The sequence below is a fragment of the Salmo trutta genome, chromosome 15 (assembly GCF_901001165.1).
Source record: "Salmo trutta chromosome 15, fSalTru1.1, whole genome shotgun sequence".
Classification (NCBI taxonomy): domain Eukaryota; kingdom Metazoa; phylum Chordata; class Actinopteri; order Salmoniformes; family Salmonidae; genus Salmo; species Salmo trutta.
In genome coordinates, this window is record NC_042971.1 from 10,991,336 (window position 1) to 11,018,543 (window position 27,208).

The window sequence follows — 27,208 nt, forward strand, 5'->3', positions numbered from 1 at the left end:
ATGACGGTCAAATGCATTTACATCGACTGATATTTCCATCAATGAATAAAAAGCATTATTTTGCAAAGGGATTGTTTTTTCTCCCGGTCAATTTGGGCAACAATTCTATCTAATCTGCTTTTCTGTTCAAGGGGGCCAAAAGCCAGCCATTACCCTGTACTATACGTACCGGCTGCTTCTAACAGAGCCTCCAGTCTGGCTTGTGTTTCTGGGTCCACTGTTCTGAGGTCAGCTCCTTCGGCAGCGCTGGACAGGAGCAGCTCCGACGCAGTCTTTAGCATGGGGTTGTCCAGGTCTTCCTGGTCTAATATGAAGGACTCCACCTAGAGACAAGGAGAAACAAGAGATAGTCAGGACAGGAGGAATGCTGATGCTCATTTTGCCCTATACAGTTGCTGGGAGAAACCCATCGCCTCAATTAAAAATAGTTATTATTACAATAGTGATTCCTATCATACAGTACAGTACTGTAAATCTTATGACCACCAGAAATAAAATTTAAAAAACACTTCTGCATATTCTAAGGAAGGTATGGGCAGGCCCATTTCATGATGACACAGGCAGGTATAGTCTAGCAATTGGCACGAGGGCACCAGTAAAAAGAATCCCCAAGCTCCACCCCCTCGAGCATGTTGCCTGGAGACGGAGCAGTACAGTGCTTAGGACCTGAGCCTTGGTGGAATTACATGAACTGATCAGCGCGATTCCCCTCCCTGCGACCTTGACCTCCATACACCTGCCTAACGGCCGTCAGGGCAGGACGTCCTGCACTGGACAGGACACCCAGCAGGCTGGCTCTGTCCATCTGTCATTTCATGGTCTACAGGGGAGAGCACAGCAGAGCAGAGCTAATACATCACGGTCACCATTCAGGGACACAGCTGTGTGTTGGATCACGAGAATTCCAGCAGACTGAAAGCCGCTCATGTAGCACAATCTGTTTACTAACACAAACACACCCAATCGTACACTATCCCTACAATGTTCTTTACAGACTGGACAACCGACAACTCCATAGCTGTATGATATCAACAAGCGTCCCTGGCGCAAAGGGACCTGAAAAGCAGAGGTTCTGCCAAAAAAACTGACCCAATGAACGGAACCAAGTCGGAAGGAGAGAGGGAGGGTATGGTAAGCACTTCAAGTTTTCTTCCACGAATGTCGCTCTCAGAGAAAAATTATCAAACTGGTGACTGTAATTGAAACCATACTGGGGCATTTCTCACTGCCGAGGCTGCGGTACAGCTGGAACTGTTGTGCGCTGTGCTTCAACTCAGGGAAGCATCTGTCTCAGGGGGTGTGTGAACGAGAGCGCAAGACAAGAGACCACGTCCAAAAAAGTGACTCATTACCTCGTCCATGCACGTCTGTCTGCGCAAGTGTGTGAGAGAGACACTAATGCAGGGAGCAGCAGAGAGAGATGGAGCCTGTAAATTATCTTACATTACGTTATCTTATATTACACTTAGTCTGCAAGGAAATTGCGGGTAATGGGCACTGGTAAGGAGAAACTCAATCAGAGAATGCTGAGTTAAAATAGAAGACGATTAATAATCGTCAAGAAACATGACATCATTGCTCCCAACAATCTGGCAAAGCTTCCTTGGTCAAATCCCTCTTCTGCAAAATTATCCTGCACTTCTGAGAACATCTCTCAGCCGGAGCACAATGAGGAAAAACGACATTGAATGTGACAATGACATTCCAACAATAAACTCATGTTTGCTAAGGTTATTAGTTACAATCATTTCTAAGATGTTAGAATAATGAAAAAAGGTCTAAATATTGGCATCATTCCCACACAATCAATCTACAGGGTACACTGTTTTGCCAAATGCATAATGTTAAGCTCGGGCATTAACCGGTACTTACATATGCCATCTAATATCTGACTCGCCACCATGTGAACCTTATGACAATGAAAAACAACAAGTACTGCGCACAAAAGATTACCTGCAAGTCAGTGGCCACAAAAAAACATACACATAACTTAGTGTAGTGATGACCTACAGTTGTACATGACACTGGTCCTTTCTGTAATTAAAAGTTTCCTGTCCAATAGTCTAGTCGACCCCTGACCCTCAGCCACACACTGACAATACAGTACAGTGCTGAGCTGCTAGAGTAATCAAAGTAAGTAGCCTTGCACGAGTGGTGGCTTTTGCAAACTGGAGCAGCTCTTAGGAGCAGGAGCCTGACCAGAACTGGTGCAGACCAGAGCAGTAGTTGCAGTCAGTAGTTTGTCAGTTTCTGTAGCGTGAGTCAGCTTGATGTACAAGTACACCCCCTGGATAGGACAATAGTCTGTCGCAGGGCCTTAACTCCATTCTATCTTGTTAATGCCAAGTGCCAAGCAGAGAGACGCTCGCACTGGGTGCCATTTTTACAGTCTTTGGTAAGACTCGGCCAGGGATCGAAGTCCCAACCTTCAAATCTCAGGGCGGACACTAACATGGTCCAGTACTCGAGGCTTCAACACAAATGTGTGTGCATGTGCGTCGGTCTACATTTTGGGAGCGCTAACTAATACATTCACAGGGAATGAAAGACTAGAACATCCTGTGGTCAAGGAACCTTGAATAAACCACTCAATGTGAAGCACTAGTTCTCCAGTAACAACATCTGCCTTTACCCTCCAACATCACTGTAAAATCAAGAGATTTCTTATAATAATTTTTACATAGATATTTTTATGACATGGTTTCCGTTAGCTGGTAAACGGTGGCTTTTGGCAGCATTTAATTTTTTTAAGCTGATAAATAAAATTGCTGGTCCCCAAATGTCCATTCCAAAATAATGCTTTTTATTCATTGATGGAAATACCAGTTGATGTGCTCCAAATATATTTCATAGGCTAATAAATGTTAAAACTGCTTGGAAATTAGTGTCCGGTGTGTGTGCGCTTGAAAGCAAAAGACGCAAAGTCCTCATAAGGGACTTAAGCTAAGTGTACCCCGACTGGGCAAAGTTGGTGAAGATTGATTATCCCCGTTTCCAGTGGGCCCGCCGATAGGGGATTCTTTTCCCAAAAGAGTAAAATCGAGGCAAATTGTGTTCGGCAGGTCCGGTCCTAGTAGTTCTGCTGCCGCCCTAGGCAAGATCCACATGTCGCCCGTGTCATGTATAGTATGAATACTGTGATTGAATGGATTGATAGACTAATAATGCATTTAACTTGAGCTTATTCAGTAGCACTTGGAAACAAATAATTCACATCAGAGCGTTACAATCACTAGGTAGCCAACTGCCTGTAGTAAGAAACAGAGTTATCAATAAACCACAATCATATATACACACACACACACACACACACACACACACACACACACACACACACAGCTCAAAAAAATAAAGGGAACACTTAAACAACGCATCCTAGATCTGAATGAAAGAAATAATCTTATTAAATACGTTTTTCTTTACATAGTTGAATGTGCTGACAACAAAATCACACAAAAATAATCAATGGAAATCCAATTTATCAACCCATGGAGGTCTGGATTTGGAGTCACACTCGAAATTAAAGTGGAAAACCACACTACAGGCTGATCCAACTTTGATGTAATGTCCTTAAAACAAGTCAAAATGAGGCTCAGTAGTGTGTGTGGCCTCCACGTGCCTGTATGACCTCCCTACAACGCCTGGGCATGCTCCTGATGAGGTGGTGGATGGTCTCCTGAGGGACAGTCTGTGGTGCAACGTGGCGTTGGTGGATGGAGAGAGACATGTCCCAGATGTGCTCAATTGGATTCAGGTCTGGGGAACGGGCGGGCCAGTCCATAGCATCAATGCCTTCCTCTTGCAGGAACTGCTGACACACTCCAGGCACATGAGGTCTAGCATTGTCTTGCATTAGGAGGAACCCAGGGCCAACCGCACCAGCATATGGTCTCACAAGGGGTCTGAGGATCTCATCTCGGTACCTAATGGCAGTCAGGCTACCTCTGGCGAGCACATGGAGGGCTGTGCGGCCCCCCAAAGAAATGCCACCCCACACCATGACTGACCCACCGCCAAACCGGTCATGCTGGAGGATGTTGCAGGCAGCAGAACGTTCTCCACGGCGTCTCCAGACTCTGTAACGTCTGTCACGTGCTCAGTGTGAACCAGTGCTTTCATCTGTGAAGAGCACAGGACGCCAGTGGCGAATTTGCCAATCTTGGTGTTCTCTGGCAAATGCCAAACGTCCTGCACGGTGTTGGGCTGTAAGCACAACCCCCACCTGTGGACGTCGGGCCCTCATACCACCCTCATGGAGTCTGTTTCTGACCGTTTGAGCAGACACATGCACATTTGTGGCCTGCTGGAGGTCATTTTGCAGGGCTCTGGCAGTGCTTCTCCTGCTCCTCCTTGCACAAAGGCGGAGGTAGCGGTCCTGCTGCTGGGTTGTTGCCCTCCTACGGCCTCCTCTACGTCTCCTGATTTACTGGCCTGTCTCCTGGTAGCGCCTCCATGCTCTGGACACTACGCTGACAGACACAGCAAACCTTCTTGCCACAGCTCGCATTGATGTGCCATCCTGGATGAGCTGCACTACTTGAGCCACTTGTGTGGGTTGTAGACTCCGTCTCATGCTACCACTAGAGTGAAAGCACCGCCAGCATTCAAAAGTGACCAAAACATCAGCCAGGAAGCATAGGAACTGAAAAGTGGTCTGTGGTCCCCACCTGCAGAACCACTCCTTTATTGGGGGGGTCTTGCTAATTGCCTATAATTTCCACCTGTTGTCTATTCCATTTGCACAACAGCATGTGAAATTTATTGTCAATCAGTGTTGCTTCCCAAGTGGACAGTTTGATTTCACAGAAGTGTGATTGACTTGGAGTTACATTGTGTTGTTTAAGTGTTCCCTTTATTTTTTTGAGCAATATATATATATATAATCTCTCTCCATCTATCACGACACAAGCCACGACCCCACCATATTTCAAGTTACAATATACATAACATTTACTAACATCAAGTAGAAATGTAAAAACCGTGAGAATTTGAGCGTTGGAAACAAGTGCTTTCATAAATGCATGGCGCAAGCCTCGTTTCACAAAAGCATTGTAAAATAAGCTCTCGCTCAATGAACCAACATTAACGAATTACGTTTATTTAGATAACGTATTTGATTGTCCAACATCAGTTTTAGAATTTCTTCATTTTGTGGCCACTTAAGAGTGTCCTCCTTCCACTGCTGTGGTGCTGAATTGCAGCGGGTATGAGAAGTGGGGCGGGCCGGCCCGGCCATTGCTAGAAGGGATCCAGCTTGTCAAATTAACGTCACACATTGCATTTTAGCTAACCCGAACCCTTTTCCTAACCTTAACATAATTCTCTTAATTATCCTACCCTTGTGCTCTAGTTCTGCTAACCTGCTACAAAAAGTCAAATATAGCGTTAAAATATATTTTTTCCATGGCGTACAAGACACTGGGTGATTTGCGCCATCTCAGTGGACTAAATCATTGTGGGGATGGCACAGTCCATCACTCGATGACATGTGTTACTGAAATTGTATATGGTTCTATTACATAAGAACAATGGTGCAACAATAATTAAAAATTATATTATTTTATAACGAAAGCGCTTTCTCCCACATTGGAGAGCGGTCGCTGTCCGTGGTTCTGAAACATCAGCGCTCTGTTCCAGCCCTTTTCCTAGACCATGTTGCTATAATAGCAAAGTTCAGCTGCATATTACGCTACTGCTACTCACTGTTTATTATCTATGCAGTCACTATACCCTACCTACATGTACATATTACCTCGATTAACCTGTACCCTAGCACATTGACTCGGTACAGGTAACCCCTGTATATGGCCTCGTTATTGTTACTTTTTTTCTCTCTTTATGGTTAGGGGCTTGTAAGTAAACATTTCACAGTAAGGTCTGCACCTGCTGTATTTGGCGTATGTTACAAATAAAATGTGATTTCATTTATTCGTGTTGAGAACAATGTGGCGGAGACAGCATCAGAGTTAGGAGATGAGAAATAGCCCTTGCCTTAATGGTCATAGAAAAGTGAGGAGAGGAAACCAACTTAATTAGGTCTACAATATATAGGCTAACTGATAAACAATTTCACAAATGTGTCTTTTTAATATTTGCTATGCTGTAATAAAGGTTTTACACTTTCATTAGAACAGACACTCTGAAATTAATTATAATTTATTTAGTGTTTACACTGTTCCAAATTGTTCAATTGTATTTTGTTTTTATAATAACAATAACTCATTTTTCTTGATCTTCTAATTTTTATTACTACTATTATGATCATTATAATAATAACTAATGCCATTATCATTAGGAGGCTTAGTATAGCAGCCTTGTATAACCAATCGAGCTGCAGGGTTAGAGCGCATCCTGTTTAGTCTTAATACCATAACTTACTTAGGCATATATTTCAATACTTACAGTTCATTCGCAAAGTATTCAGACCCTTTGACTATTTCCACGTTGTTACATTACAACCTTATTCTAAAATGGATTAAATAAAACTCAATCAACACAAAATCCCCCCCCCCCCAAAAAAAGGCACATAAAAGTATTCACACCCTTTGCTATGAGACTCAAAATTGAGCTCAGATGTATCCAGTTTCCATTGATCATCCTTGAGATGCGTCTACAACTTGATTGGAGTCCACCTGTGGTGATTTCAATTGATTGGACATGATATAGAAAGGCACACACCTGTCTATATAAAAAGGTGCTACAGTTGACAGTGCATGTCCGAGCAAAAACCAAGCTATGAGATCGAAGGAATTGTCCGTAGAGACAGGATTGTGTCGAGGCACAGATCTGGGGAAGAGTACCAAAACATTAATGCAGCTTTAAAAAAGTCCAAGAACATCATTCTTAAATGGAAGAAGCTTGGAACCACCAAGACTCTCCTTAGAGCTGGCTGCCCGGCCAAAATGAGCAATCAGGCGAGAAGGGCCTTGGTCAGGAAGGTGACCATGACCCCAATGGTCCCTCTGACAGAGCTCCAGAGTTCCTTTGTGGAGATGGGAGAACCTTCCAGAAGGACAACCATCTCTGCAGCACTCCACCAATCAGGCCTTTATGGTAGAGTGTCCAGACGGAAGTCACTCCTCAGTACAAGGCCCACGATTGCCCGCTTGGAGTTTGCCAAATGGCACCTAAAGGACTCTCAGACCATGAGAAACAAGTTTCTCTGGTCTGATGAAAACAAGATGGAACTCTTTGGCCTGAATGCCAAGCATCAAACCTGGCACCATCCCTACGGTGAAGCATGGTGGTTGCAGCATCATGCTGTGGGGATGTTTTTCCAGTGGCAGGGACAGGGTGACTAGTCAGGATCGAGGGAAAGATAAACGGAGCACAGAACAGCGGCGATCCTTGATGAAAACCTGCTCCAGAGCTCTCTGGACCTCAGACTGGGTCGGGGTTCACCTTCCAATAGGACAACAACCCTAAGCACACAGCCAAGACAAAGCAGGAGTGGCTTCGGGACAAGTCTCAGAATGTCAGCCAGAGGCCAGACAAAACCCCTATCGAAAATCTCTGCAGAGACCTAAAAATAGCTCTGTAGCAACACTCCCCATCCAACCTGACAGAGCTTGAGAGGATCTGCAGAGAAGAATGGGAGAAACTCCCCAAATACAGGTGTGCCAAGCTTGTAGCATCATACCCAAGAAGACTCGAGGCTATAATCACTGCTGAAAGGTACTGAGTAAAGGGTCTGAATACTTATGTAAAGGTCATATCAGTTTTTATTTTGTATACATTTGAAAACAATTCTAAAAACCTGTTTTTTGCTTTGTCATCCGTTGTTTATATTGATGAGGAAGAAAACCAATTCTATCAATGACAATAAAGCTGTAATGTAACAAAAGTGGAAAAAGTCAAGGGGTCTTAACACTTGGCGAATGCACTGTATAAATGCCTGGAATATTTCAATTTTGGAGAATCTCTTATAAAAATGGGTTGAAGTTATGTAGTATCCCTAGGTGTAAAATAGTCAATAATGGCTACATCTCAGAAAGTTTTAAACTGTCATGAGGAGTAAAATATCGGCATATATATTTATTATGGCCAACGAAATGTTAACTATTAAAATCAGATCCAACAATAATATCAAGGGGTTAGAAATCAAGGGCTTCAAAACAAAAGGTGTCATTGTAAGCTGAGGATACATGCTTTCTTTTAAATCCACAATTTCGATCCCTCCACAGCCTCAGAGGATCTCCATGTTTTTTCTAACCTCTCTGGATTACAAACAAATGATAAATGCACCAGATCACGTATTGGATCACTAAATACAATTTCAACATTACCGTGTAGTTTACCAATAAAATGGTTTGACGGTGATGGACATAGTCGGTATACGTTAGAGGTCGACCGATTATGATTTTTCAACGCCAATACCGATACCGATTATTGGAGGATCACAAAAGCCGATACCGATTAATTGGTCGATTTTTTCCCCCCCTCCTTGCTCAGAACATGGGAACATATGAAAGCTGGTGGTTCCTATTAACATGAATCTTCAATATTCCCAGGTAAGAAGTTTTAGGTTGTTGTTATTATAGGAATTATAGGACTATTTCTCTCTATACGATTTGTATTTCATATACCTTTGAGTATTGGATGTTCTTATAGGCACTTTAGTATTGCCAGTGTAACAGTATAGCTTCCGTCACTCTCCTCACTCCTACCTGGGCTCGAACCAGGAACACAGACAACAGCCACCCACGAAGCAGCGTTACCCATGTAGAGCAAGGGGAACAACCACTACCAAGTCTCAGAGCGAGTGACGTTTGAAACGCTATTAGCGCGCACCCGCTAACTAGCTAGCCATTTAAACATCGGTTACACCAGCCTAATCTCGGGAGTTGATAGGCTTGAAGTCATAAACAGCGCAATGCATTGCGAAGAGCTGCTGGCAAAACACACGAAAGTGCTGTTTGAATGAATGCTTACGAGCCTGCTGGTGCCTACCACCGCTCAGTCAGACTGCTCTATCAAATCATAGACTTAATTATAATATAATAAACACACAGAAATACGAGCCTTAGGTCATTAATATGGTCAAATCCGGAAACTATCATTTCGAAAACAAAACTTTTTTTTCTTTCAGTGAAATACGGAAGCGGTCCGTATTTTATCTAACGGGTGGCATCCCTAAGTGTAAATATTGCTGTTACATTGCACAACCTTCAATGTCATAATTATGTACAATTCTGACAAATTAATTACAGTCTTTGTTAGGAAGAAATGGTCTACACAGAGTTCGCAACGAACCAGGCAGCCCAAACTGCTGCATATACCCTGACTCCGCATGCACAGAACGCAAGAGAAGTGACAATTTCCTTAGTTAAAAGAAATTCATGTTAGCAGGCAATATTAACTAAATATGCATTTTTAAAAATATATTCTTGTGTATTGATTTTAAGAAAGGCATTGATGTTTATGTTTAGGTACACATTGGTGCAACGACAGTGCTTTTTTTCGCGAATGCACTTGTTATATCTTCACCCGTTTGGCAAAGTAGGCTGTGATTCAATGATAAATTAACAGGCACCGCATCGATTATATGCAACACAGGACAAGCTAGATAAACTAGTAATATCATAAACCATGTGTAGTAAACTAGTGATTATGTTAAGATAGATTTTTTTTAATAAGATAAGTTTAATGCTAGCAAGCAACTTACCTTGGCTCCTTGCTGCACAGGTAGTCAGCCTGCCACACAGTCTCCTTGTGGAGTGCAATGTAAATCGGCCATAATCGGGGTCCAAAAATGCCGATTACCGATTGTTATGAAATTTTGAAATCGGCCCTTCCGATTAAATCGGTCGACCTCTAGTATACGTATCCCGAAACAAAGAAATTATCAGTCCAAATAAATTTTCATAGAAAGTTAGCAAAAAAATTGATTTGTTTTTCTTATCATGGAAAGGAAAATACCTGTCTATTTGTGGAAAAGTCACCCTGATTAACTCTTTAGTCATATCCCAGTTTACCTATTTGCTTATGGTCCTGTCTACACATAGCGACCGTTTTTTTTTTAATTATATGAGCAAAAAAATATTCAATTTTATTTGGAACAGCAAGCAATTAAAAACAGGCCTATTTATATAATGAATATGAATTTGGAGGGCAGAAATTATTAAATATTAAAGCATTAGACCTCTCACTAAATGTGCCAGTCATACAAAAGTTATACTTAAATCCGAACTGGTTCGCTTCCAGATTAGTAAAAATGTCTCACCCCATGTTCACGAATGGCCTTTTTCACTTTCGGTTATTTGAAAACGAAATCTCCAAAATATCGAAATATCGAAAATATATTCAAGAGACACAGTATACTGTTTGGACACCTACTCATTCAAGAGTTTCTTTATTTTGACCATTTTCTACACTGTGAAGTAATAGTGAAGACATCAAAATAACACATATGGAAAAAGTAACCAAAACAAGTTAAATCCAAATATATTTTATATTTGAGATTCTTCAAAGTAGTCACCCTTTGCACACTCTTGGCATTCTTTCAACCAGCTTCATGAGGTAGTCTCCCGGAATGTATTTCAATTAACAGGTGTGCCTTGTTAAAAGTTAATTTGTGGAATTTATTTCCTTCTTAATGCATTTGAGCCAATCAGTTCTGTTGTGACAAGGTAGGGGTGCTATACAGAAGATAGCCCTATTGATGTATTATATTAAGTTAAAATAAAAGTGTTCATTCAGTATTGTTGTAATGGTTATTATTACATATATAATAATATAAAAATCGGCTGATTAAATCGGTATCGGCTTTTTTGGTCCTCCAATAATCGGTACGGGTATCGGCGTTGAAAAATCATAATCGGTCGACCTCTAACTGTAACATACTCTGTTTCACGGAAACATGCTTCTCTTGGGATATACTGTTGGGTTCTCAGTTCATCGCGCAGACAGGAATAAATATCTCTGATTAACGACTTATGATGTAATTGAGATAACATACAGGAACTCAAGTCCTTTTGTTCACCTGAACTAGAATACCTCAATCAAATCCCAACTGTATTACCTCCCAAAGAGAATTCTCTTCGGTTATAGTCACAGCCATGTATATCCCCCCCAAGCCGATACCCCTCAAAGAACTTCACTAGACTTTATGCACACTGGAACCCACATATCCTGAGGCCACATTTATTGTAGCTGGGGATTTTAACAAAGCAAACAAGGAAAAGAACACCGAAATTCTATCAACACATTGAGTGTAGTTCTCGCGCTGCTAAAAACACTCAACCACTGCTACTCCAACTTCCGGGATGCCTACAAGGCCCTCCCCCGCCCTCTCTTCCGCAAATCTGATCACGACTCCATTTGGTTCCTCCCTTCCTATTAGGCAGAAACTCAAACAAAAAGAACCCGTGCTAAGGACAATTCAACACTGGTCTGACCAATCGGAATCCACTCTTCAAGATTGTTTTGACCACGCAGACTGGGAAATGTTCTGGGTAGCCTCCGAGAATAATAACATATATACTGATACGGTGACTGAGTTTATCAGAAAGTGACTTTTGAAACCTACCCTAACCAGAAACCGTGGATAGATGGCAGCACTCGCTCAAAACTGAAAGCGTGAACCATTGCATTTAACCAAGCAAGGTGACTGGGAATATGGCAAAAAACAAACAGTGTAGTTATTTCCTCAGTAAAGGCAATCACTCAAACAGGCAAAACGTCTGTATAGAGACAAAGTGGAGTCGCAATTCAACGGCTCAGACACGAGACGTATGTGGCAGGGTCTACAGACAATCACGGACTACAAAGGGAAAACCAGCCACGTTGCAGACACCGACATCTTGCTTCCGGACAAGCTAATCACCTTCTTTGCCTGCTTTTAGAATAACACAGTGCCACCAAGGACTGTGGGCTCTCATCAAAGCTGGGACTGAAAAACTGCTTTTTTCTCAAGGCCATCAGACTGTTAAATAGCCATCACCAGCACATTAGAGGCTGCTGCCCTATATACAGACTTGGAATCACTGGCCACTTTAATGTTTACATATAATGCATTACTCATCTCATATGTATAAACTATCTAAGTCTATGCCACTGACATTGCTCGCCCAATATTTATATATTCTTAATTCCATTAGGTGTGTGTATTGTTGTGAAATTGTTAGATATTACTGCACTGTTAGAGCTAGAAACACAAGCATTTCGCTACACCCGCAATAACATCTACTAAATACGTGTATGTCACAAGATTTGATTTAGTAAAAGACCAAGTCCATATTATGCCAAGAACAGCTCAAATAAGCAAAGAGAAACAACAGTGTGTAGATGGGTGAGAAAAATACATTTTGAATTCAGACTGTAACACAACATTTGGAATAAGTCAAGCGGTATGAATACTTTGCACTGTATAGGCCTACTGCTGCATTGGCCTATAGGCTATGAGTTCCATGCGCTCTTTTCTTTAGTCGCCAATGGATCCCAGTATATCAGTGTGTCCATATGGCAGAGACTGGTGATCTAACATTAGTTGATTCTAATTTTGATAAAGTTATTATTGAAATGAAACTTTTCCACAAAAATGCGCATATAAAAATCATAACTGGCACGCAGAACGGTAGAAATGGTAGGATAAATTTTAAGCTTCCCCAAACTTGAAACTCACATGCCGACTATGAAGTCATAAAATAATTGCCTCTATGTTTCCATGGTCGGATTCTGCATATAGGCTACTTTGAAGCAAGGTAAGACATGCCTCATAATATGAAATAAAACATTCAGGTTTAAAACAATTAAGTATGGTTTTAAATTGCATACTGCCTCCAGCTCACATTGTAAAGTGGTGGGTGATGTGCTTGATAGCCTGTTGGCTGAACTTGAATGGGAGGCTCGCGTCAATTACCAGTTGAGAAAAAAAATAATTGTTGCTCTTCAGTTGTGCACCAAAACTGTTAACACCGATTGTATTTAGAATTGTTGCACAATAAATGGGCTTATAAAATCACGTTTTACTCCAGCAGCAACCAGCTGAGGTTTGAGCAGGAGAAATCCCGCTCAAAATAGGATCTGTATGCTGCGAGCGTTCGACAGTTATGTTGGATAACTAACGAAAATACACACAATATAACTCCACAAAATTATGCAAATTAAATTATACTATAGGCCGATAAGCATGACGGTCAAATGTATTTACATCAACTGGTATTTACATCAATGACTAAAAAACATTTTGCAACAGGATTCTTTTCTCCTGGTCATTTTGGCCGGCAACAGTTTAATTTTGCGGCTTTCCATTTATATAATTGTTGTTTTTTTTACAAAAGTCAGAAAGTTCATAGAAACCCTTTAACAGCTGACTAAAATAATTATTTCTCAAAATGTTTTCCCTGGCTAGAAGTCAACGAACCTGCATGAAATATCAAAATGTGGAAAAGGAAAATGAGAAAATGGGTAAAATGGGTATAAAGTGAGGTCCAAAAATATTTGGACAATGACATTTTTTGTTATTTTGGCTCTGTACTCCAGCACTGGATTTGAAATGATACAATGACTGAGTAGGGTCTGACATTAATGATGGCCCGCTGACCTGGGGCCAGTAAAACCACGTGTTGTGCTAGTGGATCTCGTCTAGAGGTCGACAGATTAATCGGAATGTCCAATTAATTAGGGCCGATTTCAAGTTCATATAACAATCGGTATTTTTGGCCACCGATTTGCCCCCCAAAAATTTTTACACCTTCATTTAACTAGGCAAGTCAGATTAAGAACACATTCTTATTTTCAATGACGGCCTAGGAACGGAGGTTAACTGTCTTGTTCAGGGGGGATTCGGGGATTCATTTTTGCAACCTTCCGGTTACTAGTCCAATGCTCTAACCACCTGCCTTACATTGCACTCCACGAGGAGCTTGCATGGCTGGCTGACTACCTGTTACGTGAGGGCAGCAAGAAGCAAAGGTAAGTTGCCAGCTAGCATTAAACTTATCTTAACATAATCACTAGTTAACTACACATGGTTGATGATATTACTAGTTTATCTAACGTGTCCTGCGTTGCATATAATCGAATCACAGCCTACTTCGACAAACAGGTGATGATTTTACAAGCGCATTTGCGAAAAAAGCACTGTCGTTGCACCAATGTACCTAACCATAAACATCAATGCCTTTCTTTAAAATCAATACACAAGTATATATTTTTAAACCTGCATATTTAGTTAATATTGCCTGCTAACATGATATTGTGTCACTTCTCTTGCGTTCATTGCACGCAGAGTCAGGGTATATGCAACAGTTTGGGCCGCCTGGCTCGTTGCGAACTAATTTGACAGAATTCTACGTATTTATGACATAACATTGAAGGTTGTGCAATGTAACAGCAATATTTAGACTTAGGGATGCCACCCGTCAGATAAAATACGGAACGGTTCCGTATTTCACTGAAAGAAAAACGTTTTGTTTTCGAGATGATAGTTTCCGGATTCGACCATATTAATGACCTAAGCCTTGTATTTCTGTGTGTTTATTATATTATAATTAAGTCTATGATTTGATAGAGCAGGCTGACTGAGCGGTGGTAGGCACCAGCAGGCTCGTTAGCATTCATTCAAACAGCACTTTCCTGCATTTGCCAGCAGCTCTTCGCAATGCATTGTGCTGTTTATGACTTCAAGCCTATCAACTCCCAAGATTAGGCTGGTGTAACCGATGTAAAATGGCTAGCTAGTTAGCGGGTGCGCGCTAATAGTGTTTCAAACGTCACTCGAGACTTGGAGTAGTTGTTCCCCTTGCTCTGCATGGGTAACGCTGCTTCGAGGGTCGCTGCTGTCGATGTGTTCCTGGTTCGAGCCCAGGTAGGAGCGAGGAGAGTGACAGAAGCTATACTGTTACACTGGCAATACTAAAGTGCCTATAAGAACATCCAATACTCAAAGGTATATGAAATACAAATCGTATAGAGAGAAATAGTCCTATAATTCCTATAATAACAACAACCTAAAACTTCTTACCTGGGAATATTGAAGATTCATGTTAAAAGGAACCACCAGATTTCATATGTTCCCATGTTCTGAGCAAGGCACTTAAACGTTAGCTTTCTTACATGGCACATATTGCACTTTTACTTTCTTCTCCATCACTTTGTTTTTGCATTATTTAAACCAAACATGTTTCATTATTTATTTGAGGCTAAATTGATTTTATTGACGTATTATATTAAGTTAAAATAAGTGTTCATTCAGTATCGTTGTAATTGTCATTATTACAAAAAAATATATAATAATAATTTTTAGCATTTAAAAAAAAAAAAAAATAAAAAAAAAAAAATTATTTGTAAAAATAAATAAATAAAAATCGGCATCGGCTTTTTTGGGTCCTCCAATTATCGGTATTGAAAAATCATAATCGGTCGACCTCTAATCTCGTCTGTCACTGGCCCGACCAAGCAGGTACTCAGCCCATTTTGATATTTCAGTTTGACATTTACCTGCTCTATTGCAGTCTGCCATTGAAGACTACACGCAGAAAAGTCATGCTATTTGTACTTGAGCAGTACGATTGGCCGTTAATTCAACCACTCTCGTCGCAACTCACATCTTTAGCACTCGAGCAGTACATGAATTGATGCATTCACACAGCCCACATGAGCTGTCCAGAGTAAAAAGAAGCACTCATCAATCCACTTGCTAAGCTTATTTATTATAGGGAAAGTGACTTACAAAAATAAACCTTCAATTCTGAACATACTGTTGATACTGTAGCCACTAGCCAGATGGATATCTCTTTTGAAATAGACCTTTCTTAAAAGGGTCAACAACCTATTTTGGGATGTACAAAAAATGTGACATACCTCAGAAACAAAAGTTAATTGAATGCAATTAATATAATAACATTTGAAATAATGGTCTTACATTGATAAATTATAATACACAGCTTTTTAATACATACCATAACCAAACGTCACCTATTACTATATATATATATATATATATATATATATATATATATATATATATATATATATATATATATATATATATATATATATATATATATATATATATATATATATACACACACACACACTGCTCAAAAAAATAAAGGGAACACTTAAAACAACAATGTAACTCCAAGTCAATCACACTTCTGTGAAATCAAACTGTCCACATAGGAAGCAACACTGATTGACAATACATTTCACATGCTGTTGTGCAAATGGAATAGACAACAGGTGGAAATTATAGGCAATTAGCAAGACACCCCCAATAAAGGAGTGGTTCTGCAGGTGGTGACCACAGACCACTTCTCAGTTCCTATGCTTCCTGGCTGATGTTTTGGTCACTTTTGAATGCTGGCTGTGCTTTCACTCTAGTGGCAGCATGAGACGGAGTCTACAACCCACACAAGTTGCTCAGGTAGTGCAGCTCATCCAGGATGGCACATCAATGCGAGCTGTGGCAAGAAGGTTTGCTGTGTCTGTCAGCGTAGTGTCCAGAGCATGGAGGCGCTACCAGGAGACAGGCCAGTACATCAGGAGACGTGGAGGAGGCCGTAGGAGGGCAACAACCCAGCAGCAGGACCGCTACCTCCGCCTTTGTGCAAGGAGGAGCAGGAGAAGCACTGCCAGAGCCCTGCAAAATGACCTCCAGCAGGCCACAAATGTGCATGTGTCTGCTCAAACGGTCAGAAACAGACTCCATGAGGGTGGTATGAGGGCCCGACGTCCACAGGTGGGGGTTGTGCTTACAGCCCAACACCGTGCAGGACATTTGCCAGAAAACACCAAGATTGGCAAATTCGCCACTGGCGCCCTGTGCTCTTCACAGATGAAAGCAGGTTCACACTGAGCACATGTGACAGACGTGACAGAGTCTGGAGACGCCGTGGAGAACGCTCTGCTGCCTGCAACATCCTCCAGCATGACCGGTTTGGCGGTGGGTCAGTCATGGTGTGGGGTGGCATTCCTTTGGGGGGCCGCACAGCCCTCCGTGTGCTCGCCAGAGGTAGCCTGACTGCCATTAGGTACCGAGATGAGATCCTCAGACCTTTTGTGAGACCATATGCTGGTGCGGTTGGCCCTGGGTTCCTCCTAATGCAAGACAATGCTAGACCTCATGTGGCTGGAGTGTGTCAGCAGTTCCTGCAAGACGAAGGCATTGATGCTATGGACTGGCCCGCCCGTTCCCCAGACCTGAATCCAATTGAGCACATCTGGGACATCATGTCTCACTCCATCCACCAACGCCACGTTGCACCACAGACTGTCCAGGAGTTGGCGGATGCTTTAGTCCAGGTCTGGGAGGAGATCCCTCAGGAGACCATCCGCCACCTCATCAGCATGCCCAGGCGTTGTAGGGAGGTCATACAAGCACGTGGAGGCCACACACACTACTGAGCCTCATTTTGACTTGTTTTAAGGACATTACATCAAAGTTGGATCAGCCTGTAGTGTGGTTTTGCACTTTAATTTTGAGTGTGACTCCAAATCCAGACCTCCATGGGTTGATAAATTGGATTTCCATTGATTATTTTTGTGTTATTTTGTTGTCAACACATTCAACTATGTAAAGAAAAAAGTATTTAATAAGATTATTTCTTTCATTCAGATCTAGGATGTGTTGTTTAAGTGTTCCCTTTATTTTTTTGAGCAGTATATATACACATATAGAATGCATGTAAACCTAGGCCCTGCATGACCCTAATGCATTTACAAACTACCCCATGTAGAAATTCTGATCCGGCCAGTAGATCTTTGGCCAACTGGCCTGACTGGGCCAGTGAGAAAAAAAGTTAGCATTGGACCCTGCTATGAGGTTAAAGTGCAGACTGTCAACATTAATTTGAGGGCATTCATATCGGGTGAACCTTTTAGAAATTAGAGCACTTTTTGTGCATTTTGTAAATACATACTTTTTGTAAATAATGTACTGTCATTGGAGTCACTTTAATATGAATATAATATGTTTCTAAAATCTTCTACATTAAAGTGGCTGCTACCATGATTACGGATTATCCTGAATTAATTGAGAATAACGATGAGTGACAAAGTTAGAGGCAAAAAGACCATAACCCCCAAGACATGCTTACTCCTCACCATTACCAATAACGAGAGAGATAAGCATTTGATGTGCCCTTGAGCAAGGTTCTGACTTGAGAAGGTACAGCTACGACCAGAAGTTACTTTTTCGTAGCAGGTTTGGACAATTTATGCAGCATGTTAGGATAATTAACGTGGCAGGTTAGGAAAACAGTTAGGGTTAGCTAAAATGCTCTCCTAACCTGCTACGAGAAGCCACTTCCAGTCGTACCTGTACTCCCTCAAGTCACAACCCTTCAGCAAGTAACTTAACCCTAATTGATCCAGGGTCACCGTTGATAATGGCTGACCCTGGCCGTGACACCACTCTCCAAGGGTGTCTCATGACCAGTTGGGATATGCAACAAACAAAAAAACTTTCCAATTAACACATGCGTATAACACACACTTGTACAAGTGTGAAACAGGTAAAATAAACACCGACAAAATTATTATTAAGTGTACACAAATCAAAAATTCTGGCAATTCTGTAGTTCATTTTTGCTCATCACATGAAAAGGTACCCATTCCAATGTGCGAGTGTGTTGCCTTGAACCTACAAATAAATATGTTTCACATTAATTGATCATACATATGAGATTCGTTATTTTAATTACAAAACCTAAACAATAACATGTCAACATGAAAATGGTTAGAGACCAGAATAGGTAGAGGAAATAATTTGCTAACTCTAAAATGTCACGTTTGATTTGATCACTGGGGCATTTCTAACCCCTGAAGTTACTGAGTGATGTTGCATCACCACCACTCGAGTTAACATCTTCACTGACAGCTCAACATCAAGCTTGTAGCAAACATATCAGGCTGTGTTGAGTTTGGCAAGTGTGCCATCAACCCTAGCGAGGTACCTGTAAAAATTAATAAAACTACGTGTTAAGTCATGAGGACTTGTTACTGTAACTACTTAGCGTGCTATTCTGAGAGGAGGGAAAATGTGCCTTGCCAGCTAACGTTGGAACTAAATAGACAACTGGGGTGACAGTGAATAAGCGGATGTATGATTGCATGCCAGTTATTATATCTAACAGGAGCTAACACGACTTGTCTTCACTTACCTGTTCAAAACAATTGTCTAGTTTGACAAACACGCTAACAAACGTGTACCTAATCTTAGCTAGCTACATTTCAATCATTTGCTAGCTAGTTAGCTAGCAGTTGATGGCGCTGTGTGTGTGCTGCCACAGTACTACGTTAGGCCTAGGTCGAAGCCTCCGCCAAAATATTGCTCATATCACGTCAAAATACAAAACATGTCGCAAGCTTGGTAGCCAATAGACTCTGCAAACTATCAGCCAAAACACAATAAAAATCTGACTGATACTATTTTAGCTGATAGAAGAAAGTAAGGAGGGTTAATAATATCGTCGAAAGGAACGGGCTTTTCGTATGGAACGTTGACTAACATTTATCTTCTTGCCCAGTTTCGCTGGGTTAGCTAGCATGAGTGGCTTACCTCAGATACTTCATCATCGTCGCTGCCAGATCCGGGGCCAGAGGAAAGCACGGCGGCCGCAGCGAGTTTGAAATCAAGCCTGTCAGCTGCAGGCCCACCAGCCTCTCCAAATAAGCGGACTTTCTTTCCACCAACACCAATCCCTAGGCCCCCGAGTCTGGCTCCTGGTGTGGTTCCAAGCCCCATTCCAGAGGATCGCGGAGTCACCGAGTCAATCTCGTCCTCGAAGCCGTCCGTCAGCATTGCCGCCCCGGCTACTGCATCCTGCATACTTCCCTTAGTATTTTGTATTCTAATTAACGCAATATTGTCTTAAACTTTCTTTGGGGTTGTTGCTATTTTAGTAATTATGTTTATACTTCAGAAAAATCCAGAAACTCTCCTGAATCGAGAAGAGAATCTCTTTTCCCCTAGCCATTAACTTTCTAACAACCTAACTACTTTGATCAAGTTGTTTCTTACCCCGCCTCTATTCAGAATCATGCATATTATTGGTCAGGAAAATATAATACCGACATATGGTTGGATAGAATGTGGTTGGATACGGTTTGTCAGAGTAACGCACGCGACGTCAAGGTAGGTTTACGAAAAGGCTTTGCTATTTAACGCCTTAAAACTGAATATTTGGAAGATGATTGGACCCTTGCACTGTATTAAAAAGTCAAACTTTCGTGATACGCCAATCATTGCACCTATCAATAAAACAGTGCACTGTGTTAGTAAATGTATTGCCCACAGACTTCTCATGGGTATATAGCCAATGCAATAATAAGTGGTTACTTTGTTCCATTTTCATGTCAGTCACTGCTACCAATTAATGCATTTGTCTGTCCACTGTTCACTCAAACTCTCTGAAGCATGACACTTTTAATAGACCATAAAAGCAAGCCCTTTTCCAACGCCTCTGGTGAGGTTGGCATATGGGTCGCGGCTGAGGCTTGTGGGGCAGGAAAAGATCAAACGGGATATTCCATATAACAGTCTCATGGAACAAATGTTGGTGACTGTAAGCATATGCAGAATGTGTCACTGGTATGCATTATCATCTGTGCTGGATGGGCACTATTACACAAACACCTGCTTTAACAAGGTCAAAGAGGTCTCTTTCAGAATGAGCCATAAGTATTACCCTGCCGATCATTACCTGAAGAAACTCAAAAAAGACATTAACATTAACTGTACTTTTTGTGTTGAGCATCCAGAAACAGTTTAGCATTTATTTTTGGCATTGTCTACATGTAAAGAAATTATGGCAAGATATTTATAGTTTTATAATTGTTAATATTTTTGATGACTTTTGTTTAATATAAGGAGAACGTGCTGCTCGGTTTCCTTAACTATAATAATGATAAAGAAAAAATGTTTACCTCAATCAAATTGTGCTAATGGAAAAATGTCATATTCATAAATGAAAATTCACTACTAAAAAAACCCTCTTCCATGTTTTCTATAAGGAATTCGAGCAGTACATTAAGACCATTCTACATTCTTTCCATGAGAAAGCTGTTAAAACAATCAATACGTGTGTATCTTTTATGGTCTTTGTATAATCTGTAATTTGTTGTACCCCTAGCATATGTTATCATTCTCTGTTATAATACTTATTGTATGTATACTGGTGTTTCTGCAATAAAAATAAAAGACCAAAAAATGGATGGGGACTATTGAGTATTCTCAGTCAAGCCACTCCCCCAAAAACACCAGTCAGTGCCATGGTTTCACACTTTCCTCTACCACAAACCCATTTTCAATCATACTTGAGGCTGATCTTTTTTTCAAAGAGGGCCATATGAATAGCATTCACAATCATGTTTGACCATTTATTTCAGGAACAAATATGTAACTGCCATTAAACAACTTATATTAATTGTAAGTAAGGGGTATATTTCATCACAGCAATGTTATTTCTCTATATTACACACACAAAAAAACATAATGCAAAGGGAAACAGATTTGATCTAACAATTTTGAATGTAACTCATGCTCAATTGAGAATCTCCTTTGAAATAACATTTAAGGACTAGCCTTAATCTGCCCAGCAAATCATGTATTTACACAAGTTAAGCATGTGTAAAAATATGTAAGTGCCAAAATATAAATACGTACAAGTCTAAACTGACTACATTAAAAACAAACACAGAGCATATTTTACACACGCTACATTTAAAATATACACATATTCAAATTTCACTAGGAATTCAGAAGATCTACCCCCCTCCACCTAAATCTGGCAACCCTAAAATATATATTTTCTAAGTATACTGACTGTCATTAGCAGGTAAATACATTTACAATCCCTGTTAATCTCTGGACATGCACGTTATGGTGCCAATAGTCTGAATGACACAAGAGGACAAGTGAGCTGGTGTAGACTAATGCAGAGGTCTCCAACTTCAGTCCTGAAGAGCTACTGTGGAATGCAGGCTTTTGTTCCACCCCAGAACTGATTTCTAGAACCTCAATATTGGAATCAGGGGTCCCGAGTGGTGCAGCGGTCTAAGGCACTGCATTTCAGTGCTAGAGGCGTCACTACAGACCCTGGTTCGATTCCAGGCTGTATCACAACCGGCCGTGACTGGGATTCCAATAGGCCGGTGCACAATTGGCCCAACGTCATCCAGGTTAGGGTTATGCCGAGGTAGGCCGTCATTGTAAATTAGAATTTGTTCTTAACTGACTTGCCTGGTTAAATAAAAAAAATGTGCTGAGCTAGAATAAAAGCTTGCAAACCCAGTATAGCTCTCCAGGACTCAGGAGTTAGATATATCCTTGCTAGAAAGCATAAGGGACCAGTGTTGTCTAAGGCCATAAGGACCAGTGAGCTGGTGTAATTTTGACAGCATGGTAGTTGGTATAAGCTTTAAGGCATGAAAGGCCAGTGAACTGGTGCAGTCGTAGCATAGGTATCATTTCCAGGTCACAATGTGCTGAGGAATTCTCTGACCTGTGTGGAGACATGGATCATTTTTTTATTTTACCATGTGGTAAGAACTTATAGCATGTTGAAACATTTCAGACTTTAGGACAGCACCCCTGACATTTTGGAATGCGTTTTCATTACATCCTGATGGGATAGTTGTCCAATATGTTATAAGCCTCAACTGAACAGTCTTTTGGGGTATGTCAGACAAACTTTAATTTGTCTGACATTGGCAATATCTTGAAGGAAGTACAAACCAGCATTTACCTTGTCCACCCCAACTTCTTGTTCAATTCGACCATTCTTGAAGTCATCATTAATATCCAGGACCAAGATGGGGATATCTTTCAGGTACTCAAAATCAAGCCTATGACACAGAGGTAGAAAACAATATGCTATACTCCTGGAACATTTTCTTGTGCAGTAATGCCAGTATCAATAAACAGACAGATAAAATGATTGATATAAAGCCTCACTGAGGTATTCTGTGGTTCTTCAGACATGGTTAAGGTTCTAAACCTGTTCTTGCATATGGGTGAAGACTTACTGAGTACTGCGGTGGTACAGCCAGAACATATGCTTGTACTGCAGTTGCTCCAGATAGTCAAACGGAAATTCCTGTTCCTCTTGTCCTGTTGAGGTGCAGCCTCTGCATGCATCTCTGTAACAGACATGAAATGTTTGTCAGTTACTTTGTCAGGCAGAAATATAAAGACCAATTAAGCAGCACAATGAATGCCTGAAAATGACATTTTCAAGCTCTGAATACATTTTTTTGTTTTGAAAACTTGATTGCTGGCATGAAAAACATTTTGGGACTGTATCAATAGTGGACTAATTAAAAAAAATACCAAAAGATAGTTTGAGTGGATTATTTCTTTAAGTTCCGAATGCTTCCAAAAACGTATTGCAAGCCAGGATAAACTTTTGTACACGTTCAAAGCGACTGCAGACTAGGTTCTACACTGGTCAGGACGTGACACCATAGTTCAAATCAGGGGTTGGAACCGGTTCAGGGAACATAACCGAAAACTGAAAATACACTGCTCAAAAAAATAAAGGGAAAAATAAAAGCATATGGTCTCACAAGGGGTCTGAGGATCTCATCTCGGTACCTAATGGCAGTCAGGCTACCTCTGGCGAGCACATGGAGGGCTGTGCGGCCCCCCAAAGAAATGCCACCCCACACCATGACTGACCCACCGCCAAACCGGTCATGCTGGAGGATGTTGCAGGCAGCAGAACGTTCTCCACGGCGTCTCCAGACTGTCACGTCTGTCACATGTGTTCAGTGTGAACCTGCTTTCATCTGTGAAGCGCACAGGGCTCCAGTGGCGAATTTGCCAATCTTGGTGTTCTCTAGCAAATGCCAAACGTCCTGCACGGTGTTGGGCTGTAAGCACAACCCCCACCTGTGGACGTCAGGCCCTCATACCACCCTCATGGAGTCTGTTTCTGACCGTTTGAGCAGACACATGCACATTTGTGGCCTGCTAGAGGTCATTTTGCAGGGCTCTGGCAGTGCTCCTCCTGCTCCTCCTTGCACAAAGGCGGAGGTAGCGGTCCTGCTGCTGGGTTGTTGCCCTCCTACGGCCTCCTCCACGTCTCCTGATGTACTGGCCTGTCTCCTGGTAGCGCCTCCATGCTCTGGACACTACGCTGACAGACACAGCAAACCTTCTTGCCACAGCTCGCATTGATGTGCCATCCTGGATGAGCTGCACTACCTGAGCCACTTGTGTGGGTTGTAGACTCCGTCTCATGCTACCACTAGAGTGAAAGCACCGCCAGCATTCAAAAGTGACCAAAACATCAGCCAGGAAGCATAGGAACTGAGAAGTGGTCTGTGGTCACCACCTGCAGAACCACTCCTTTATTGGGGGTGTCTTGCTAATTGCCTATAATTTCCACCTGTTGTCTATTCCATTTTTACAACAGCATGTGAAATGTATTGTCAATCAGTGTTGCTTCCTAAGTGGACAGTTTGATTTCACAGAAGTGTGATTGACTTGGAGTTACATTGTGTTGTTTAAGTGTTCCCTTTATTTTTTTGAGCAGTATACAATTTTTCAAGGAACAGAAACTGAACATGGAATGAAAGTGATATCTACTGTTCTGGAACAGTAACATTATTTTAAAAGCATGGGAACCGGTTAATAACGTTATTTTATGTTCCAGGCATTTTTTTCTAGTCCCACGACAAAACACGAAATGCTCACTCTGTCACTCAGAAACTTAGTAGTGTCTGCCTGCAAAATCTTTGCCTGTGCATGTGCATGTTTAGGCTACCTGCCCCTCCCTCCTACGAAGCATAGGCTACTGTACTGATGTTACAAGCTTGATTGAGAAGATGGGGAGAGATTTTTTATTAACTAGAAAATAATGGATCAACTTTTTCAATGCTAGATAAGGATTCTATAGGCCTAGTTATCACGTTGGATTTAACAACTACAAAAAAATGAGATGTGTTTTTAATTCTGGTGAAGCTCTACACACATGCTTGTTAGCTGGCTAACTCAAAGGACATTCAAAGAAGATCCATAGAAGCCGCTCCTCTTAGGTTTAATTCTGTGGACCTAATTCAGATAACACATGTCGTAACAAGGTGCCCAGTGCTTTAAGCCTCCTCCTAAAGCCTTTCTCTCCCCAACCGCAAAATGTCAGTCATGCCTCTCGAATGGTGCAGTGGTCTAAGGCACTGCATCGCAGTGCTAGCTGTGCTACTAGAGTTTCTGGGTTCAAGTCCAGGCTCTGTCGATGCCGGCTGTGACCGGGAGACCCATGGGGCGGCGCACAATTGGCAGAGCATCGTCTGGGTTAGGGAAGGGTTTGGCCGGCAGGGATGTCCTTGTCCCATCGCACACTAGCGACTCCTGTGGCGGGCCGGGCGCAGTGCATGCTGACACGGTCGCCAGGTGCACAATGTTTCATCTGACACATTGGTGCAGTTGGCTTCTGAGTTAAGCGGGCATTGTGTCAAGAAGCAGTGTGGCTTAGTTGGGTTGTGTTTCAGGAGACGCACGGCTCTTGTCCTTCGCCTCTCCCGAGTCCGTACGGGAGTTGCAGCGATGAGACGAGACTGTAACTACCAATTGGATACCACGGAATTGGGGAGAAAAAAAGGGGTAAAATAAATGTAAAAATTGTCAGTCACACTTGTCTGTATATCACGCATGTAAACAACAAGCTTGCCTGCTCTATCCGCACTGATTAGTTAAGTAATTAAGTAAACAACTGTTGATTTCACGGGTTAAAAAAGGAACAGAAAGGAACAACATAAACTGTACTTCATTTTGGTTAGAACCGGTTCATAACTTTATTTTACTGGTCGGAACAGTGGAACGAAACAAAAAAAATAGTGCTCCAACCCCTGGAATGTGTCATGGAATGTGTCACATGCTTCATTAGCAGTTGTAGACTATCAGTAAAATGTTTACTTCCGGGCCCTTCAAAACAAGGCAGAGAGCAAGAAAATCGAGAAATAATAGAAAAGTAATAACACGTAATAATAAAAGTAAAAATAAATACACAATGAGTAACGATAACTTGGCTATTTACATGAGGTACCAGTAACGAGTTGGTGTGTGTGGACCATGATAGATCCTTAGTGATGTGGACCCACTCCACTACAGCCCCGTTGATGTGAATGGGGGCGTGCTCTGCCCTTGTTGTCCCATCAGAGCTTTTCAAAGTCAGGGGTCGTGGTCGAGAGCGCACCTCATCGCTGATGTCACGTCCAACCTGGATCGATATTTGGTTTTAATGCAGACGAGAGCACTGAATCCAGATTCACAGAGATATGATCTGGCGAAGGGTAAAATTAGTTTTCTGGGGCTTTAAAGACAACTGGGACACTCAGAGGAATATGAGGTCAAATCATGACATCAGTGATCTTTAGGTTGGAAAGTCGGGGCTCCGGAAAGAGGCCAGAGTCCCCGAGCTGGAATTCCGAGTTGGATGACCGCTCTAAACTATTCTTCCCAGTCAAAGCTAGTTTTTTCACACTTCCCAGTTGTCTTGAACTAATTGAAGTTGGAGACTTCCGAGTTCCCAGTTGCTTTGAACGCGGCATTAATGCTCAGAGGGAGATGGAAGGAACCAAAACTCATCCGTAGTGACCCGTGAATGCATTCGGTCACATGACAGCTTGATCAGCTGTTCTATTTCACTTACCCGTATGCCAACTGCGCCAGGATCACAGTCAAACGGATTGAGAAATAGGTCCCAAAGTGCTCTTCCAAGTGTTGGACATGAGCAGTCATCACTCATGTGGGACACTTACTGGTGCGGTTTTCTGTTAGAAACATACACAGCCAAGGGAAGCTTCAAAAAAGTATTTACAATAAGAATTATTTAGTCTGAATCTACTGATTCGGTCACTCATCTGTAGAATGTTTTTGTATTTCCACTGCATGCTTGCATTCAGGTCGTTCAGTTTCCCAAAAACTGTATGTCTGTTACATAGGCAAGGAGACGCTGTAAGGCTTGAGCATTGTGGGAGAGGAATCAGATGCAGGAAGCAGCGATATAGGGTAATGGCTTTTAATGAGCCCAATGGCGAAAACACAAGCCACCCCAAATAGCAATATGAGCGCACACAAAACAAAGTGCCCAAACACAGGGGATTAAATACAGTCGGCACAAAAACACGCACTAGCGCAAAACACCAACAGCGTGTACACAAGCAATACAAAAGAGAAACAATCCCGCACAAAGATCAGGCGGTCCTACTGGCTAATATAGCCCCGCTAATCACCCCAACACAGAACAGGTGCAAACAATAA

The 27,208-nt window shown here is 41.7% G+C and overlaps 1 protein-coding gene across 6 annotated transcripts in view; it reads right to left on the reverse strand.

Moving 5' to 3' along the window:
• Window positions 1–19,942, reverse strand: part of LOC115148458 (ankyrin repeat and KH domain-containing protein 1) — a 65,589-nt gene extending 45,647 nt beyond the window's left edge. For all 6 annotated transcript variants that reach the window (XM_029690366.1, XM_029690365.1, XM_029690367.1 and 3 more), the window contains exons 1-2: window positions 19,505–19,942; window positions 170–323 (exon numbers count right to left, since the gene is read on the reverse strand). In XM_029690366.1, the coding sequence (XP_029546226.1) occupies window positions 170–323; window positions 19,505–19,774 (424 nt within the window). In that variant the 5' untranslated portion in view covers window positions 19,775–19,942. The remainder of the gene's footprint in view (window positions 1–169; window positions 324–19,504) is intronic.
• Window positions 19,943–27,208: the final 7,266 nt, after the last annotated feature.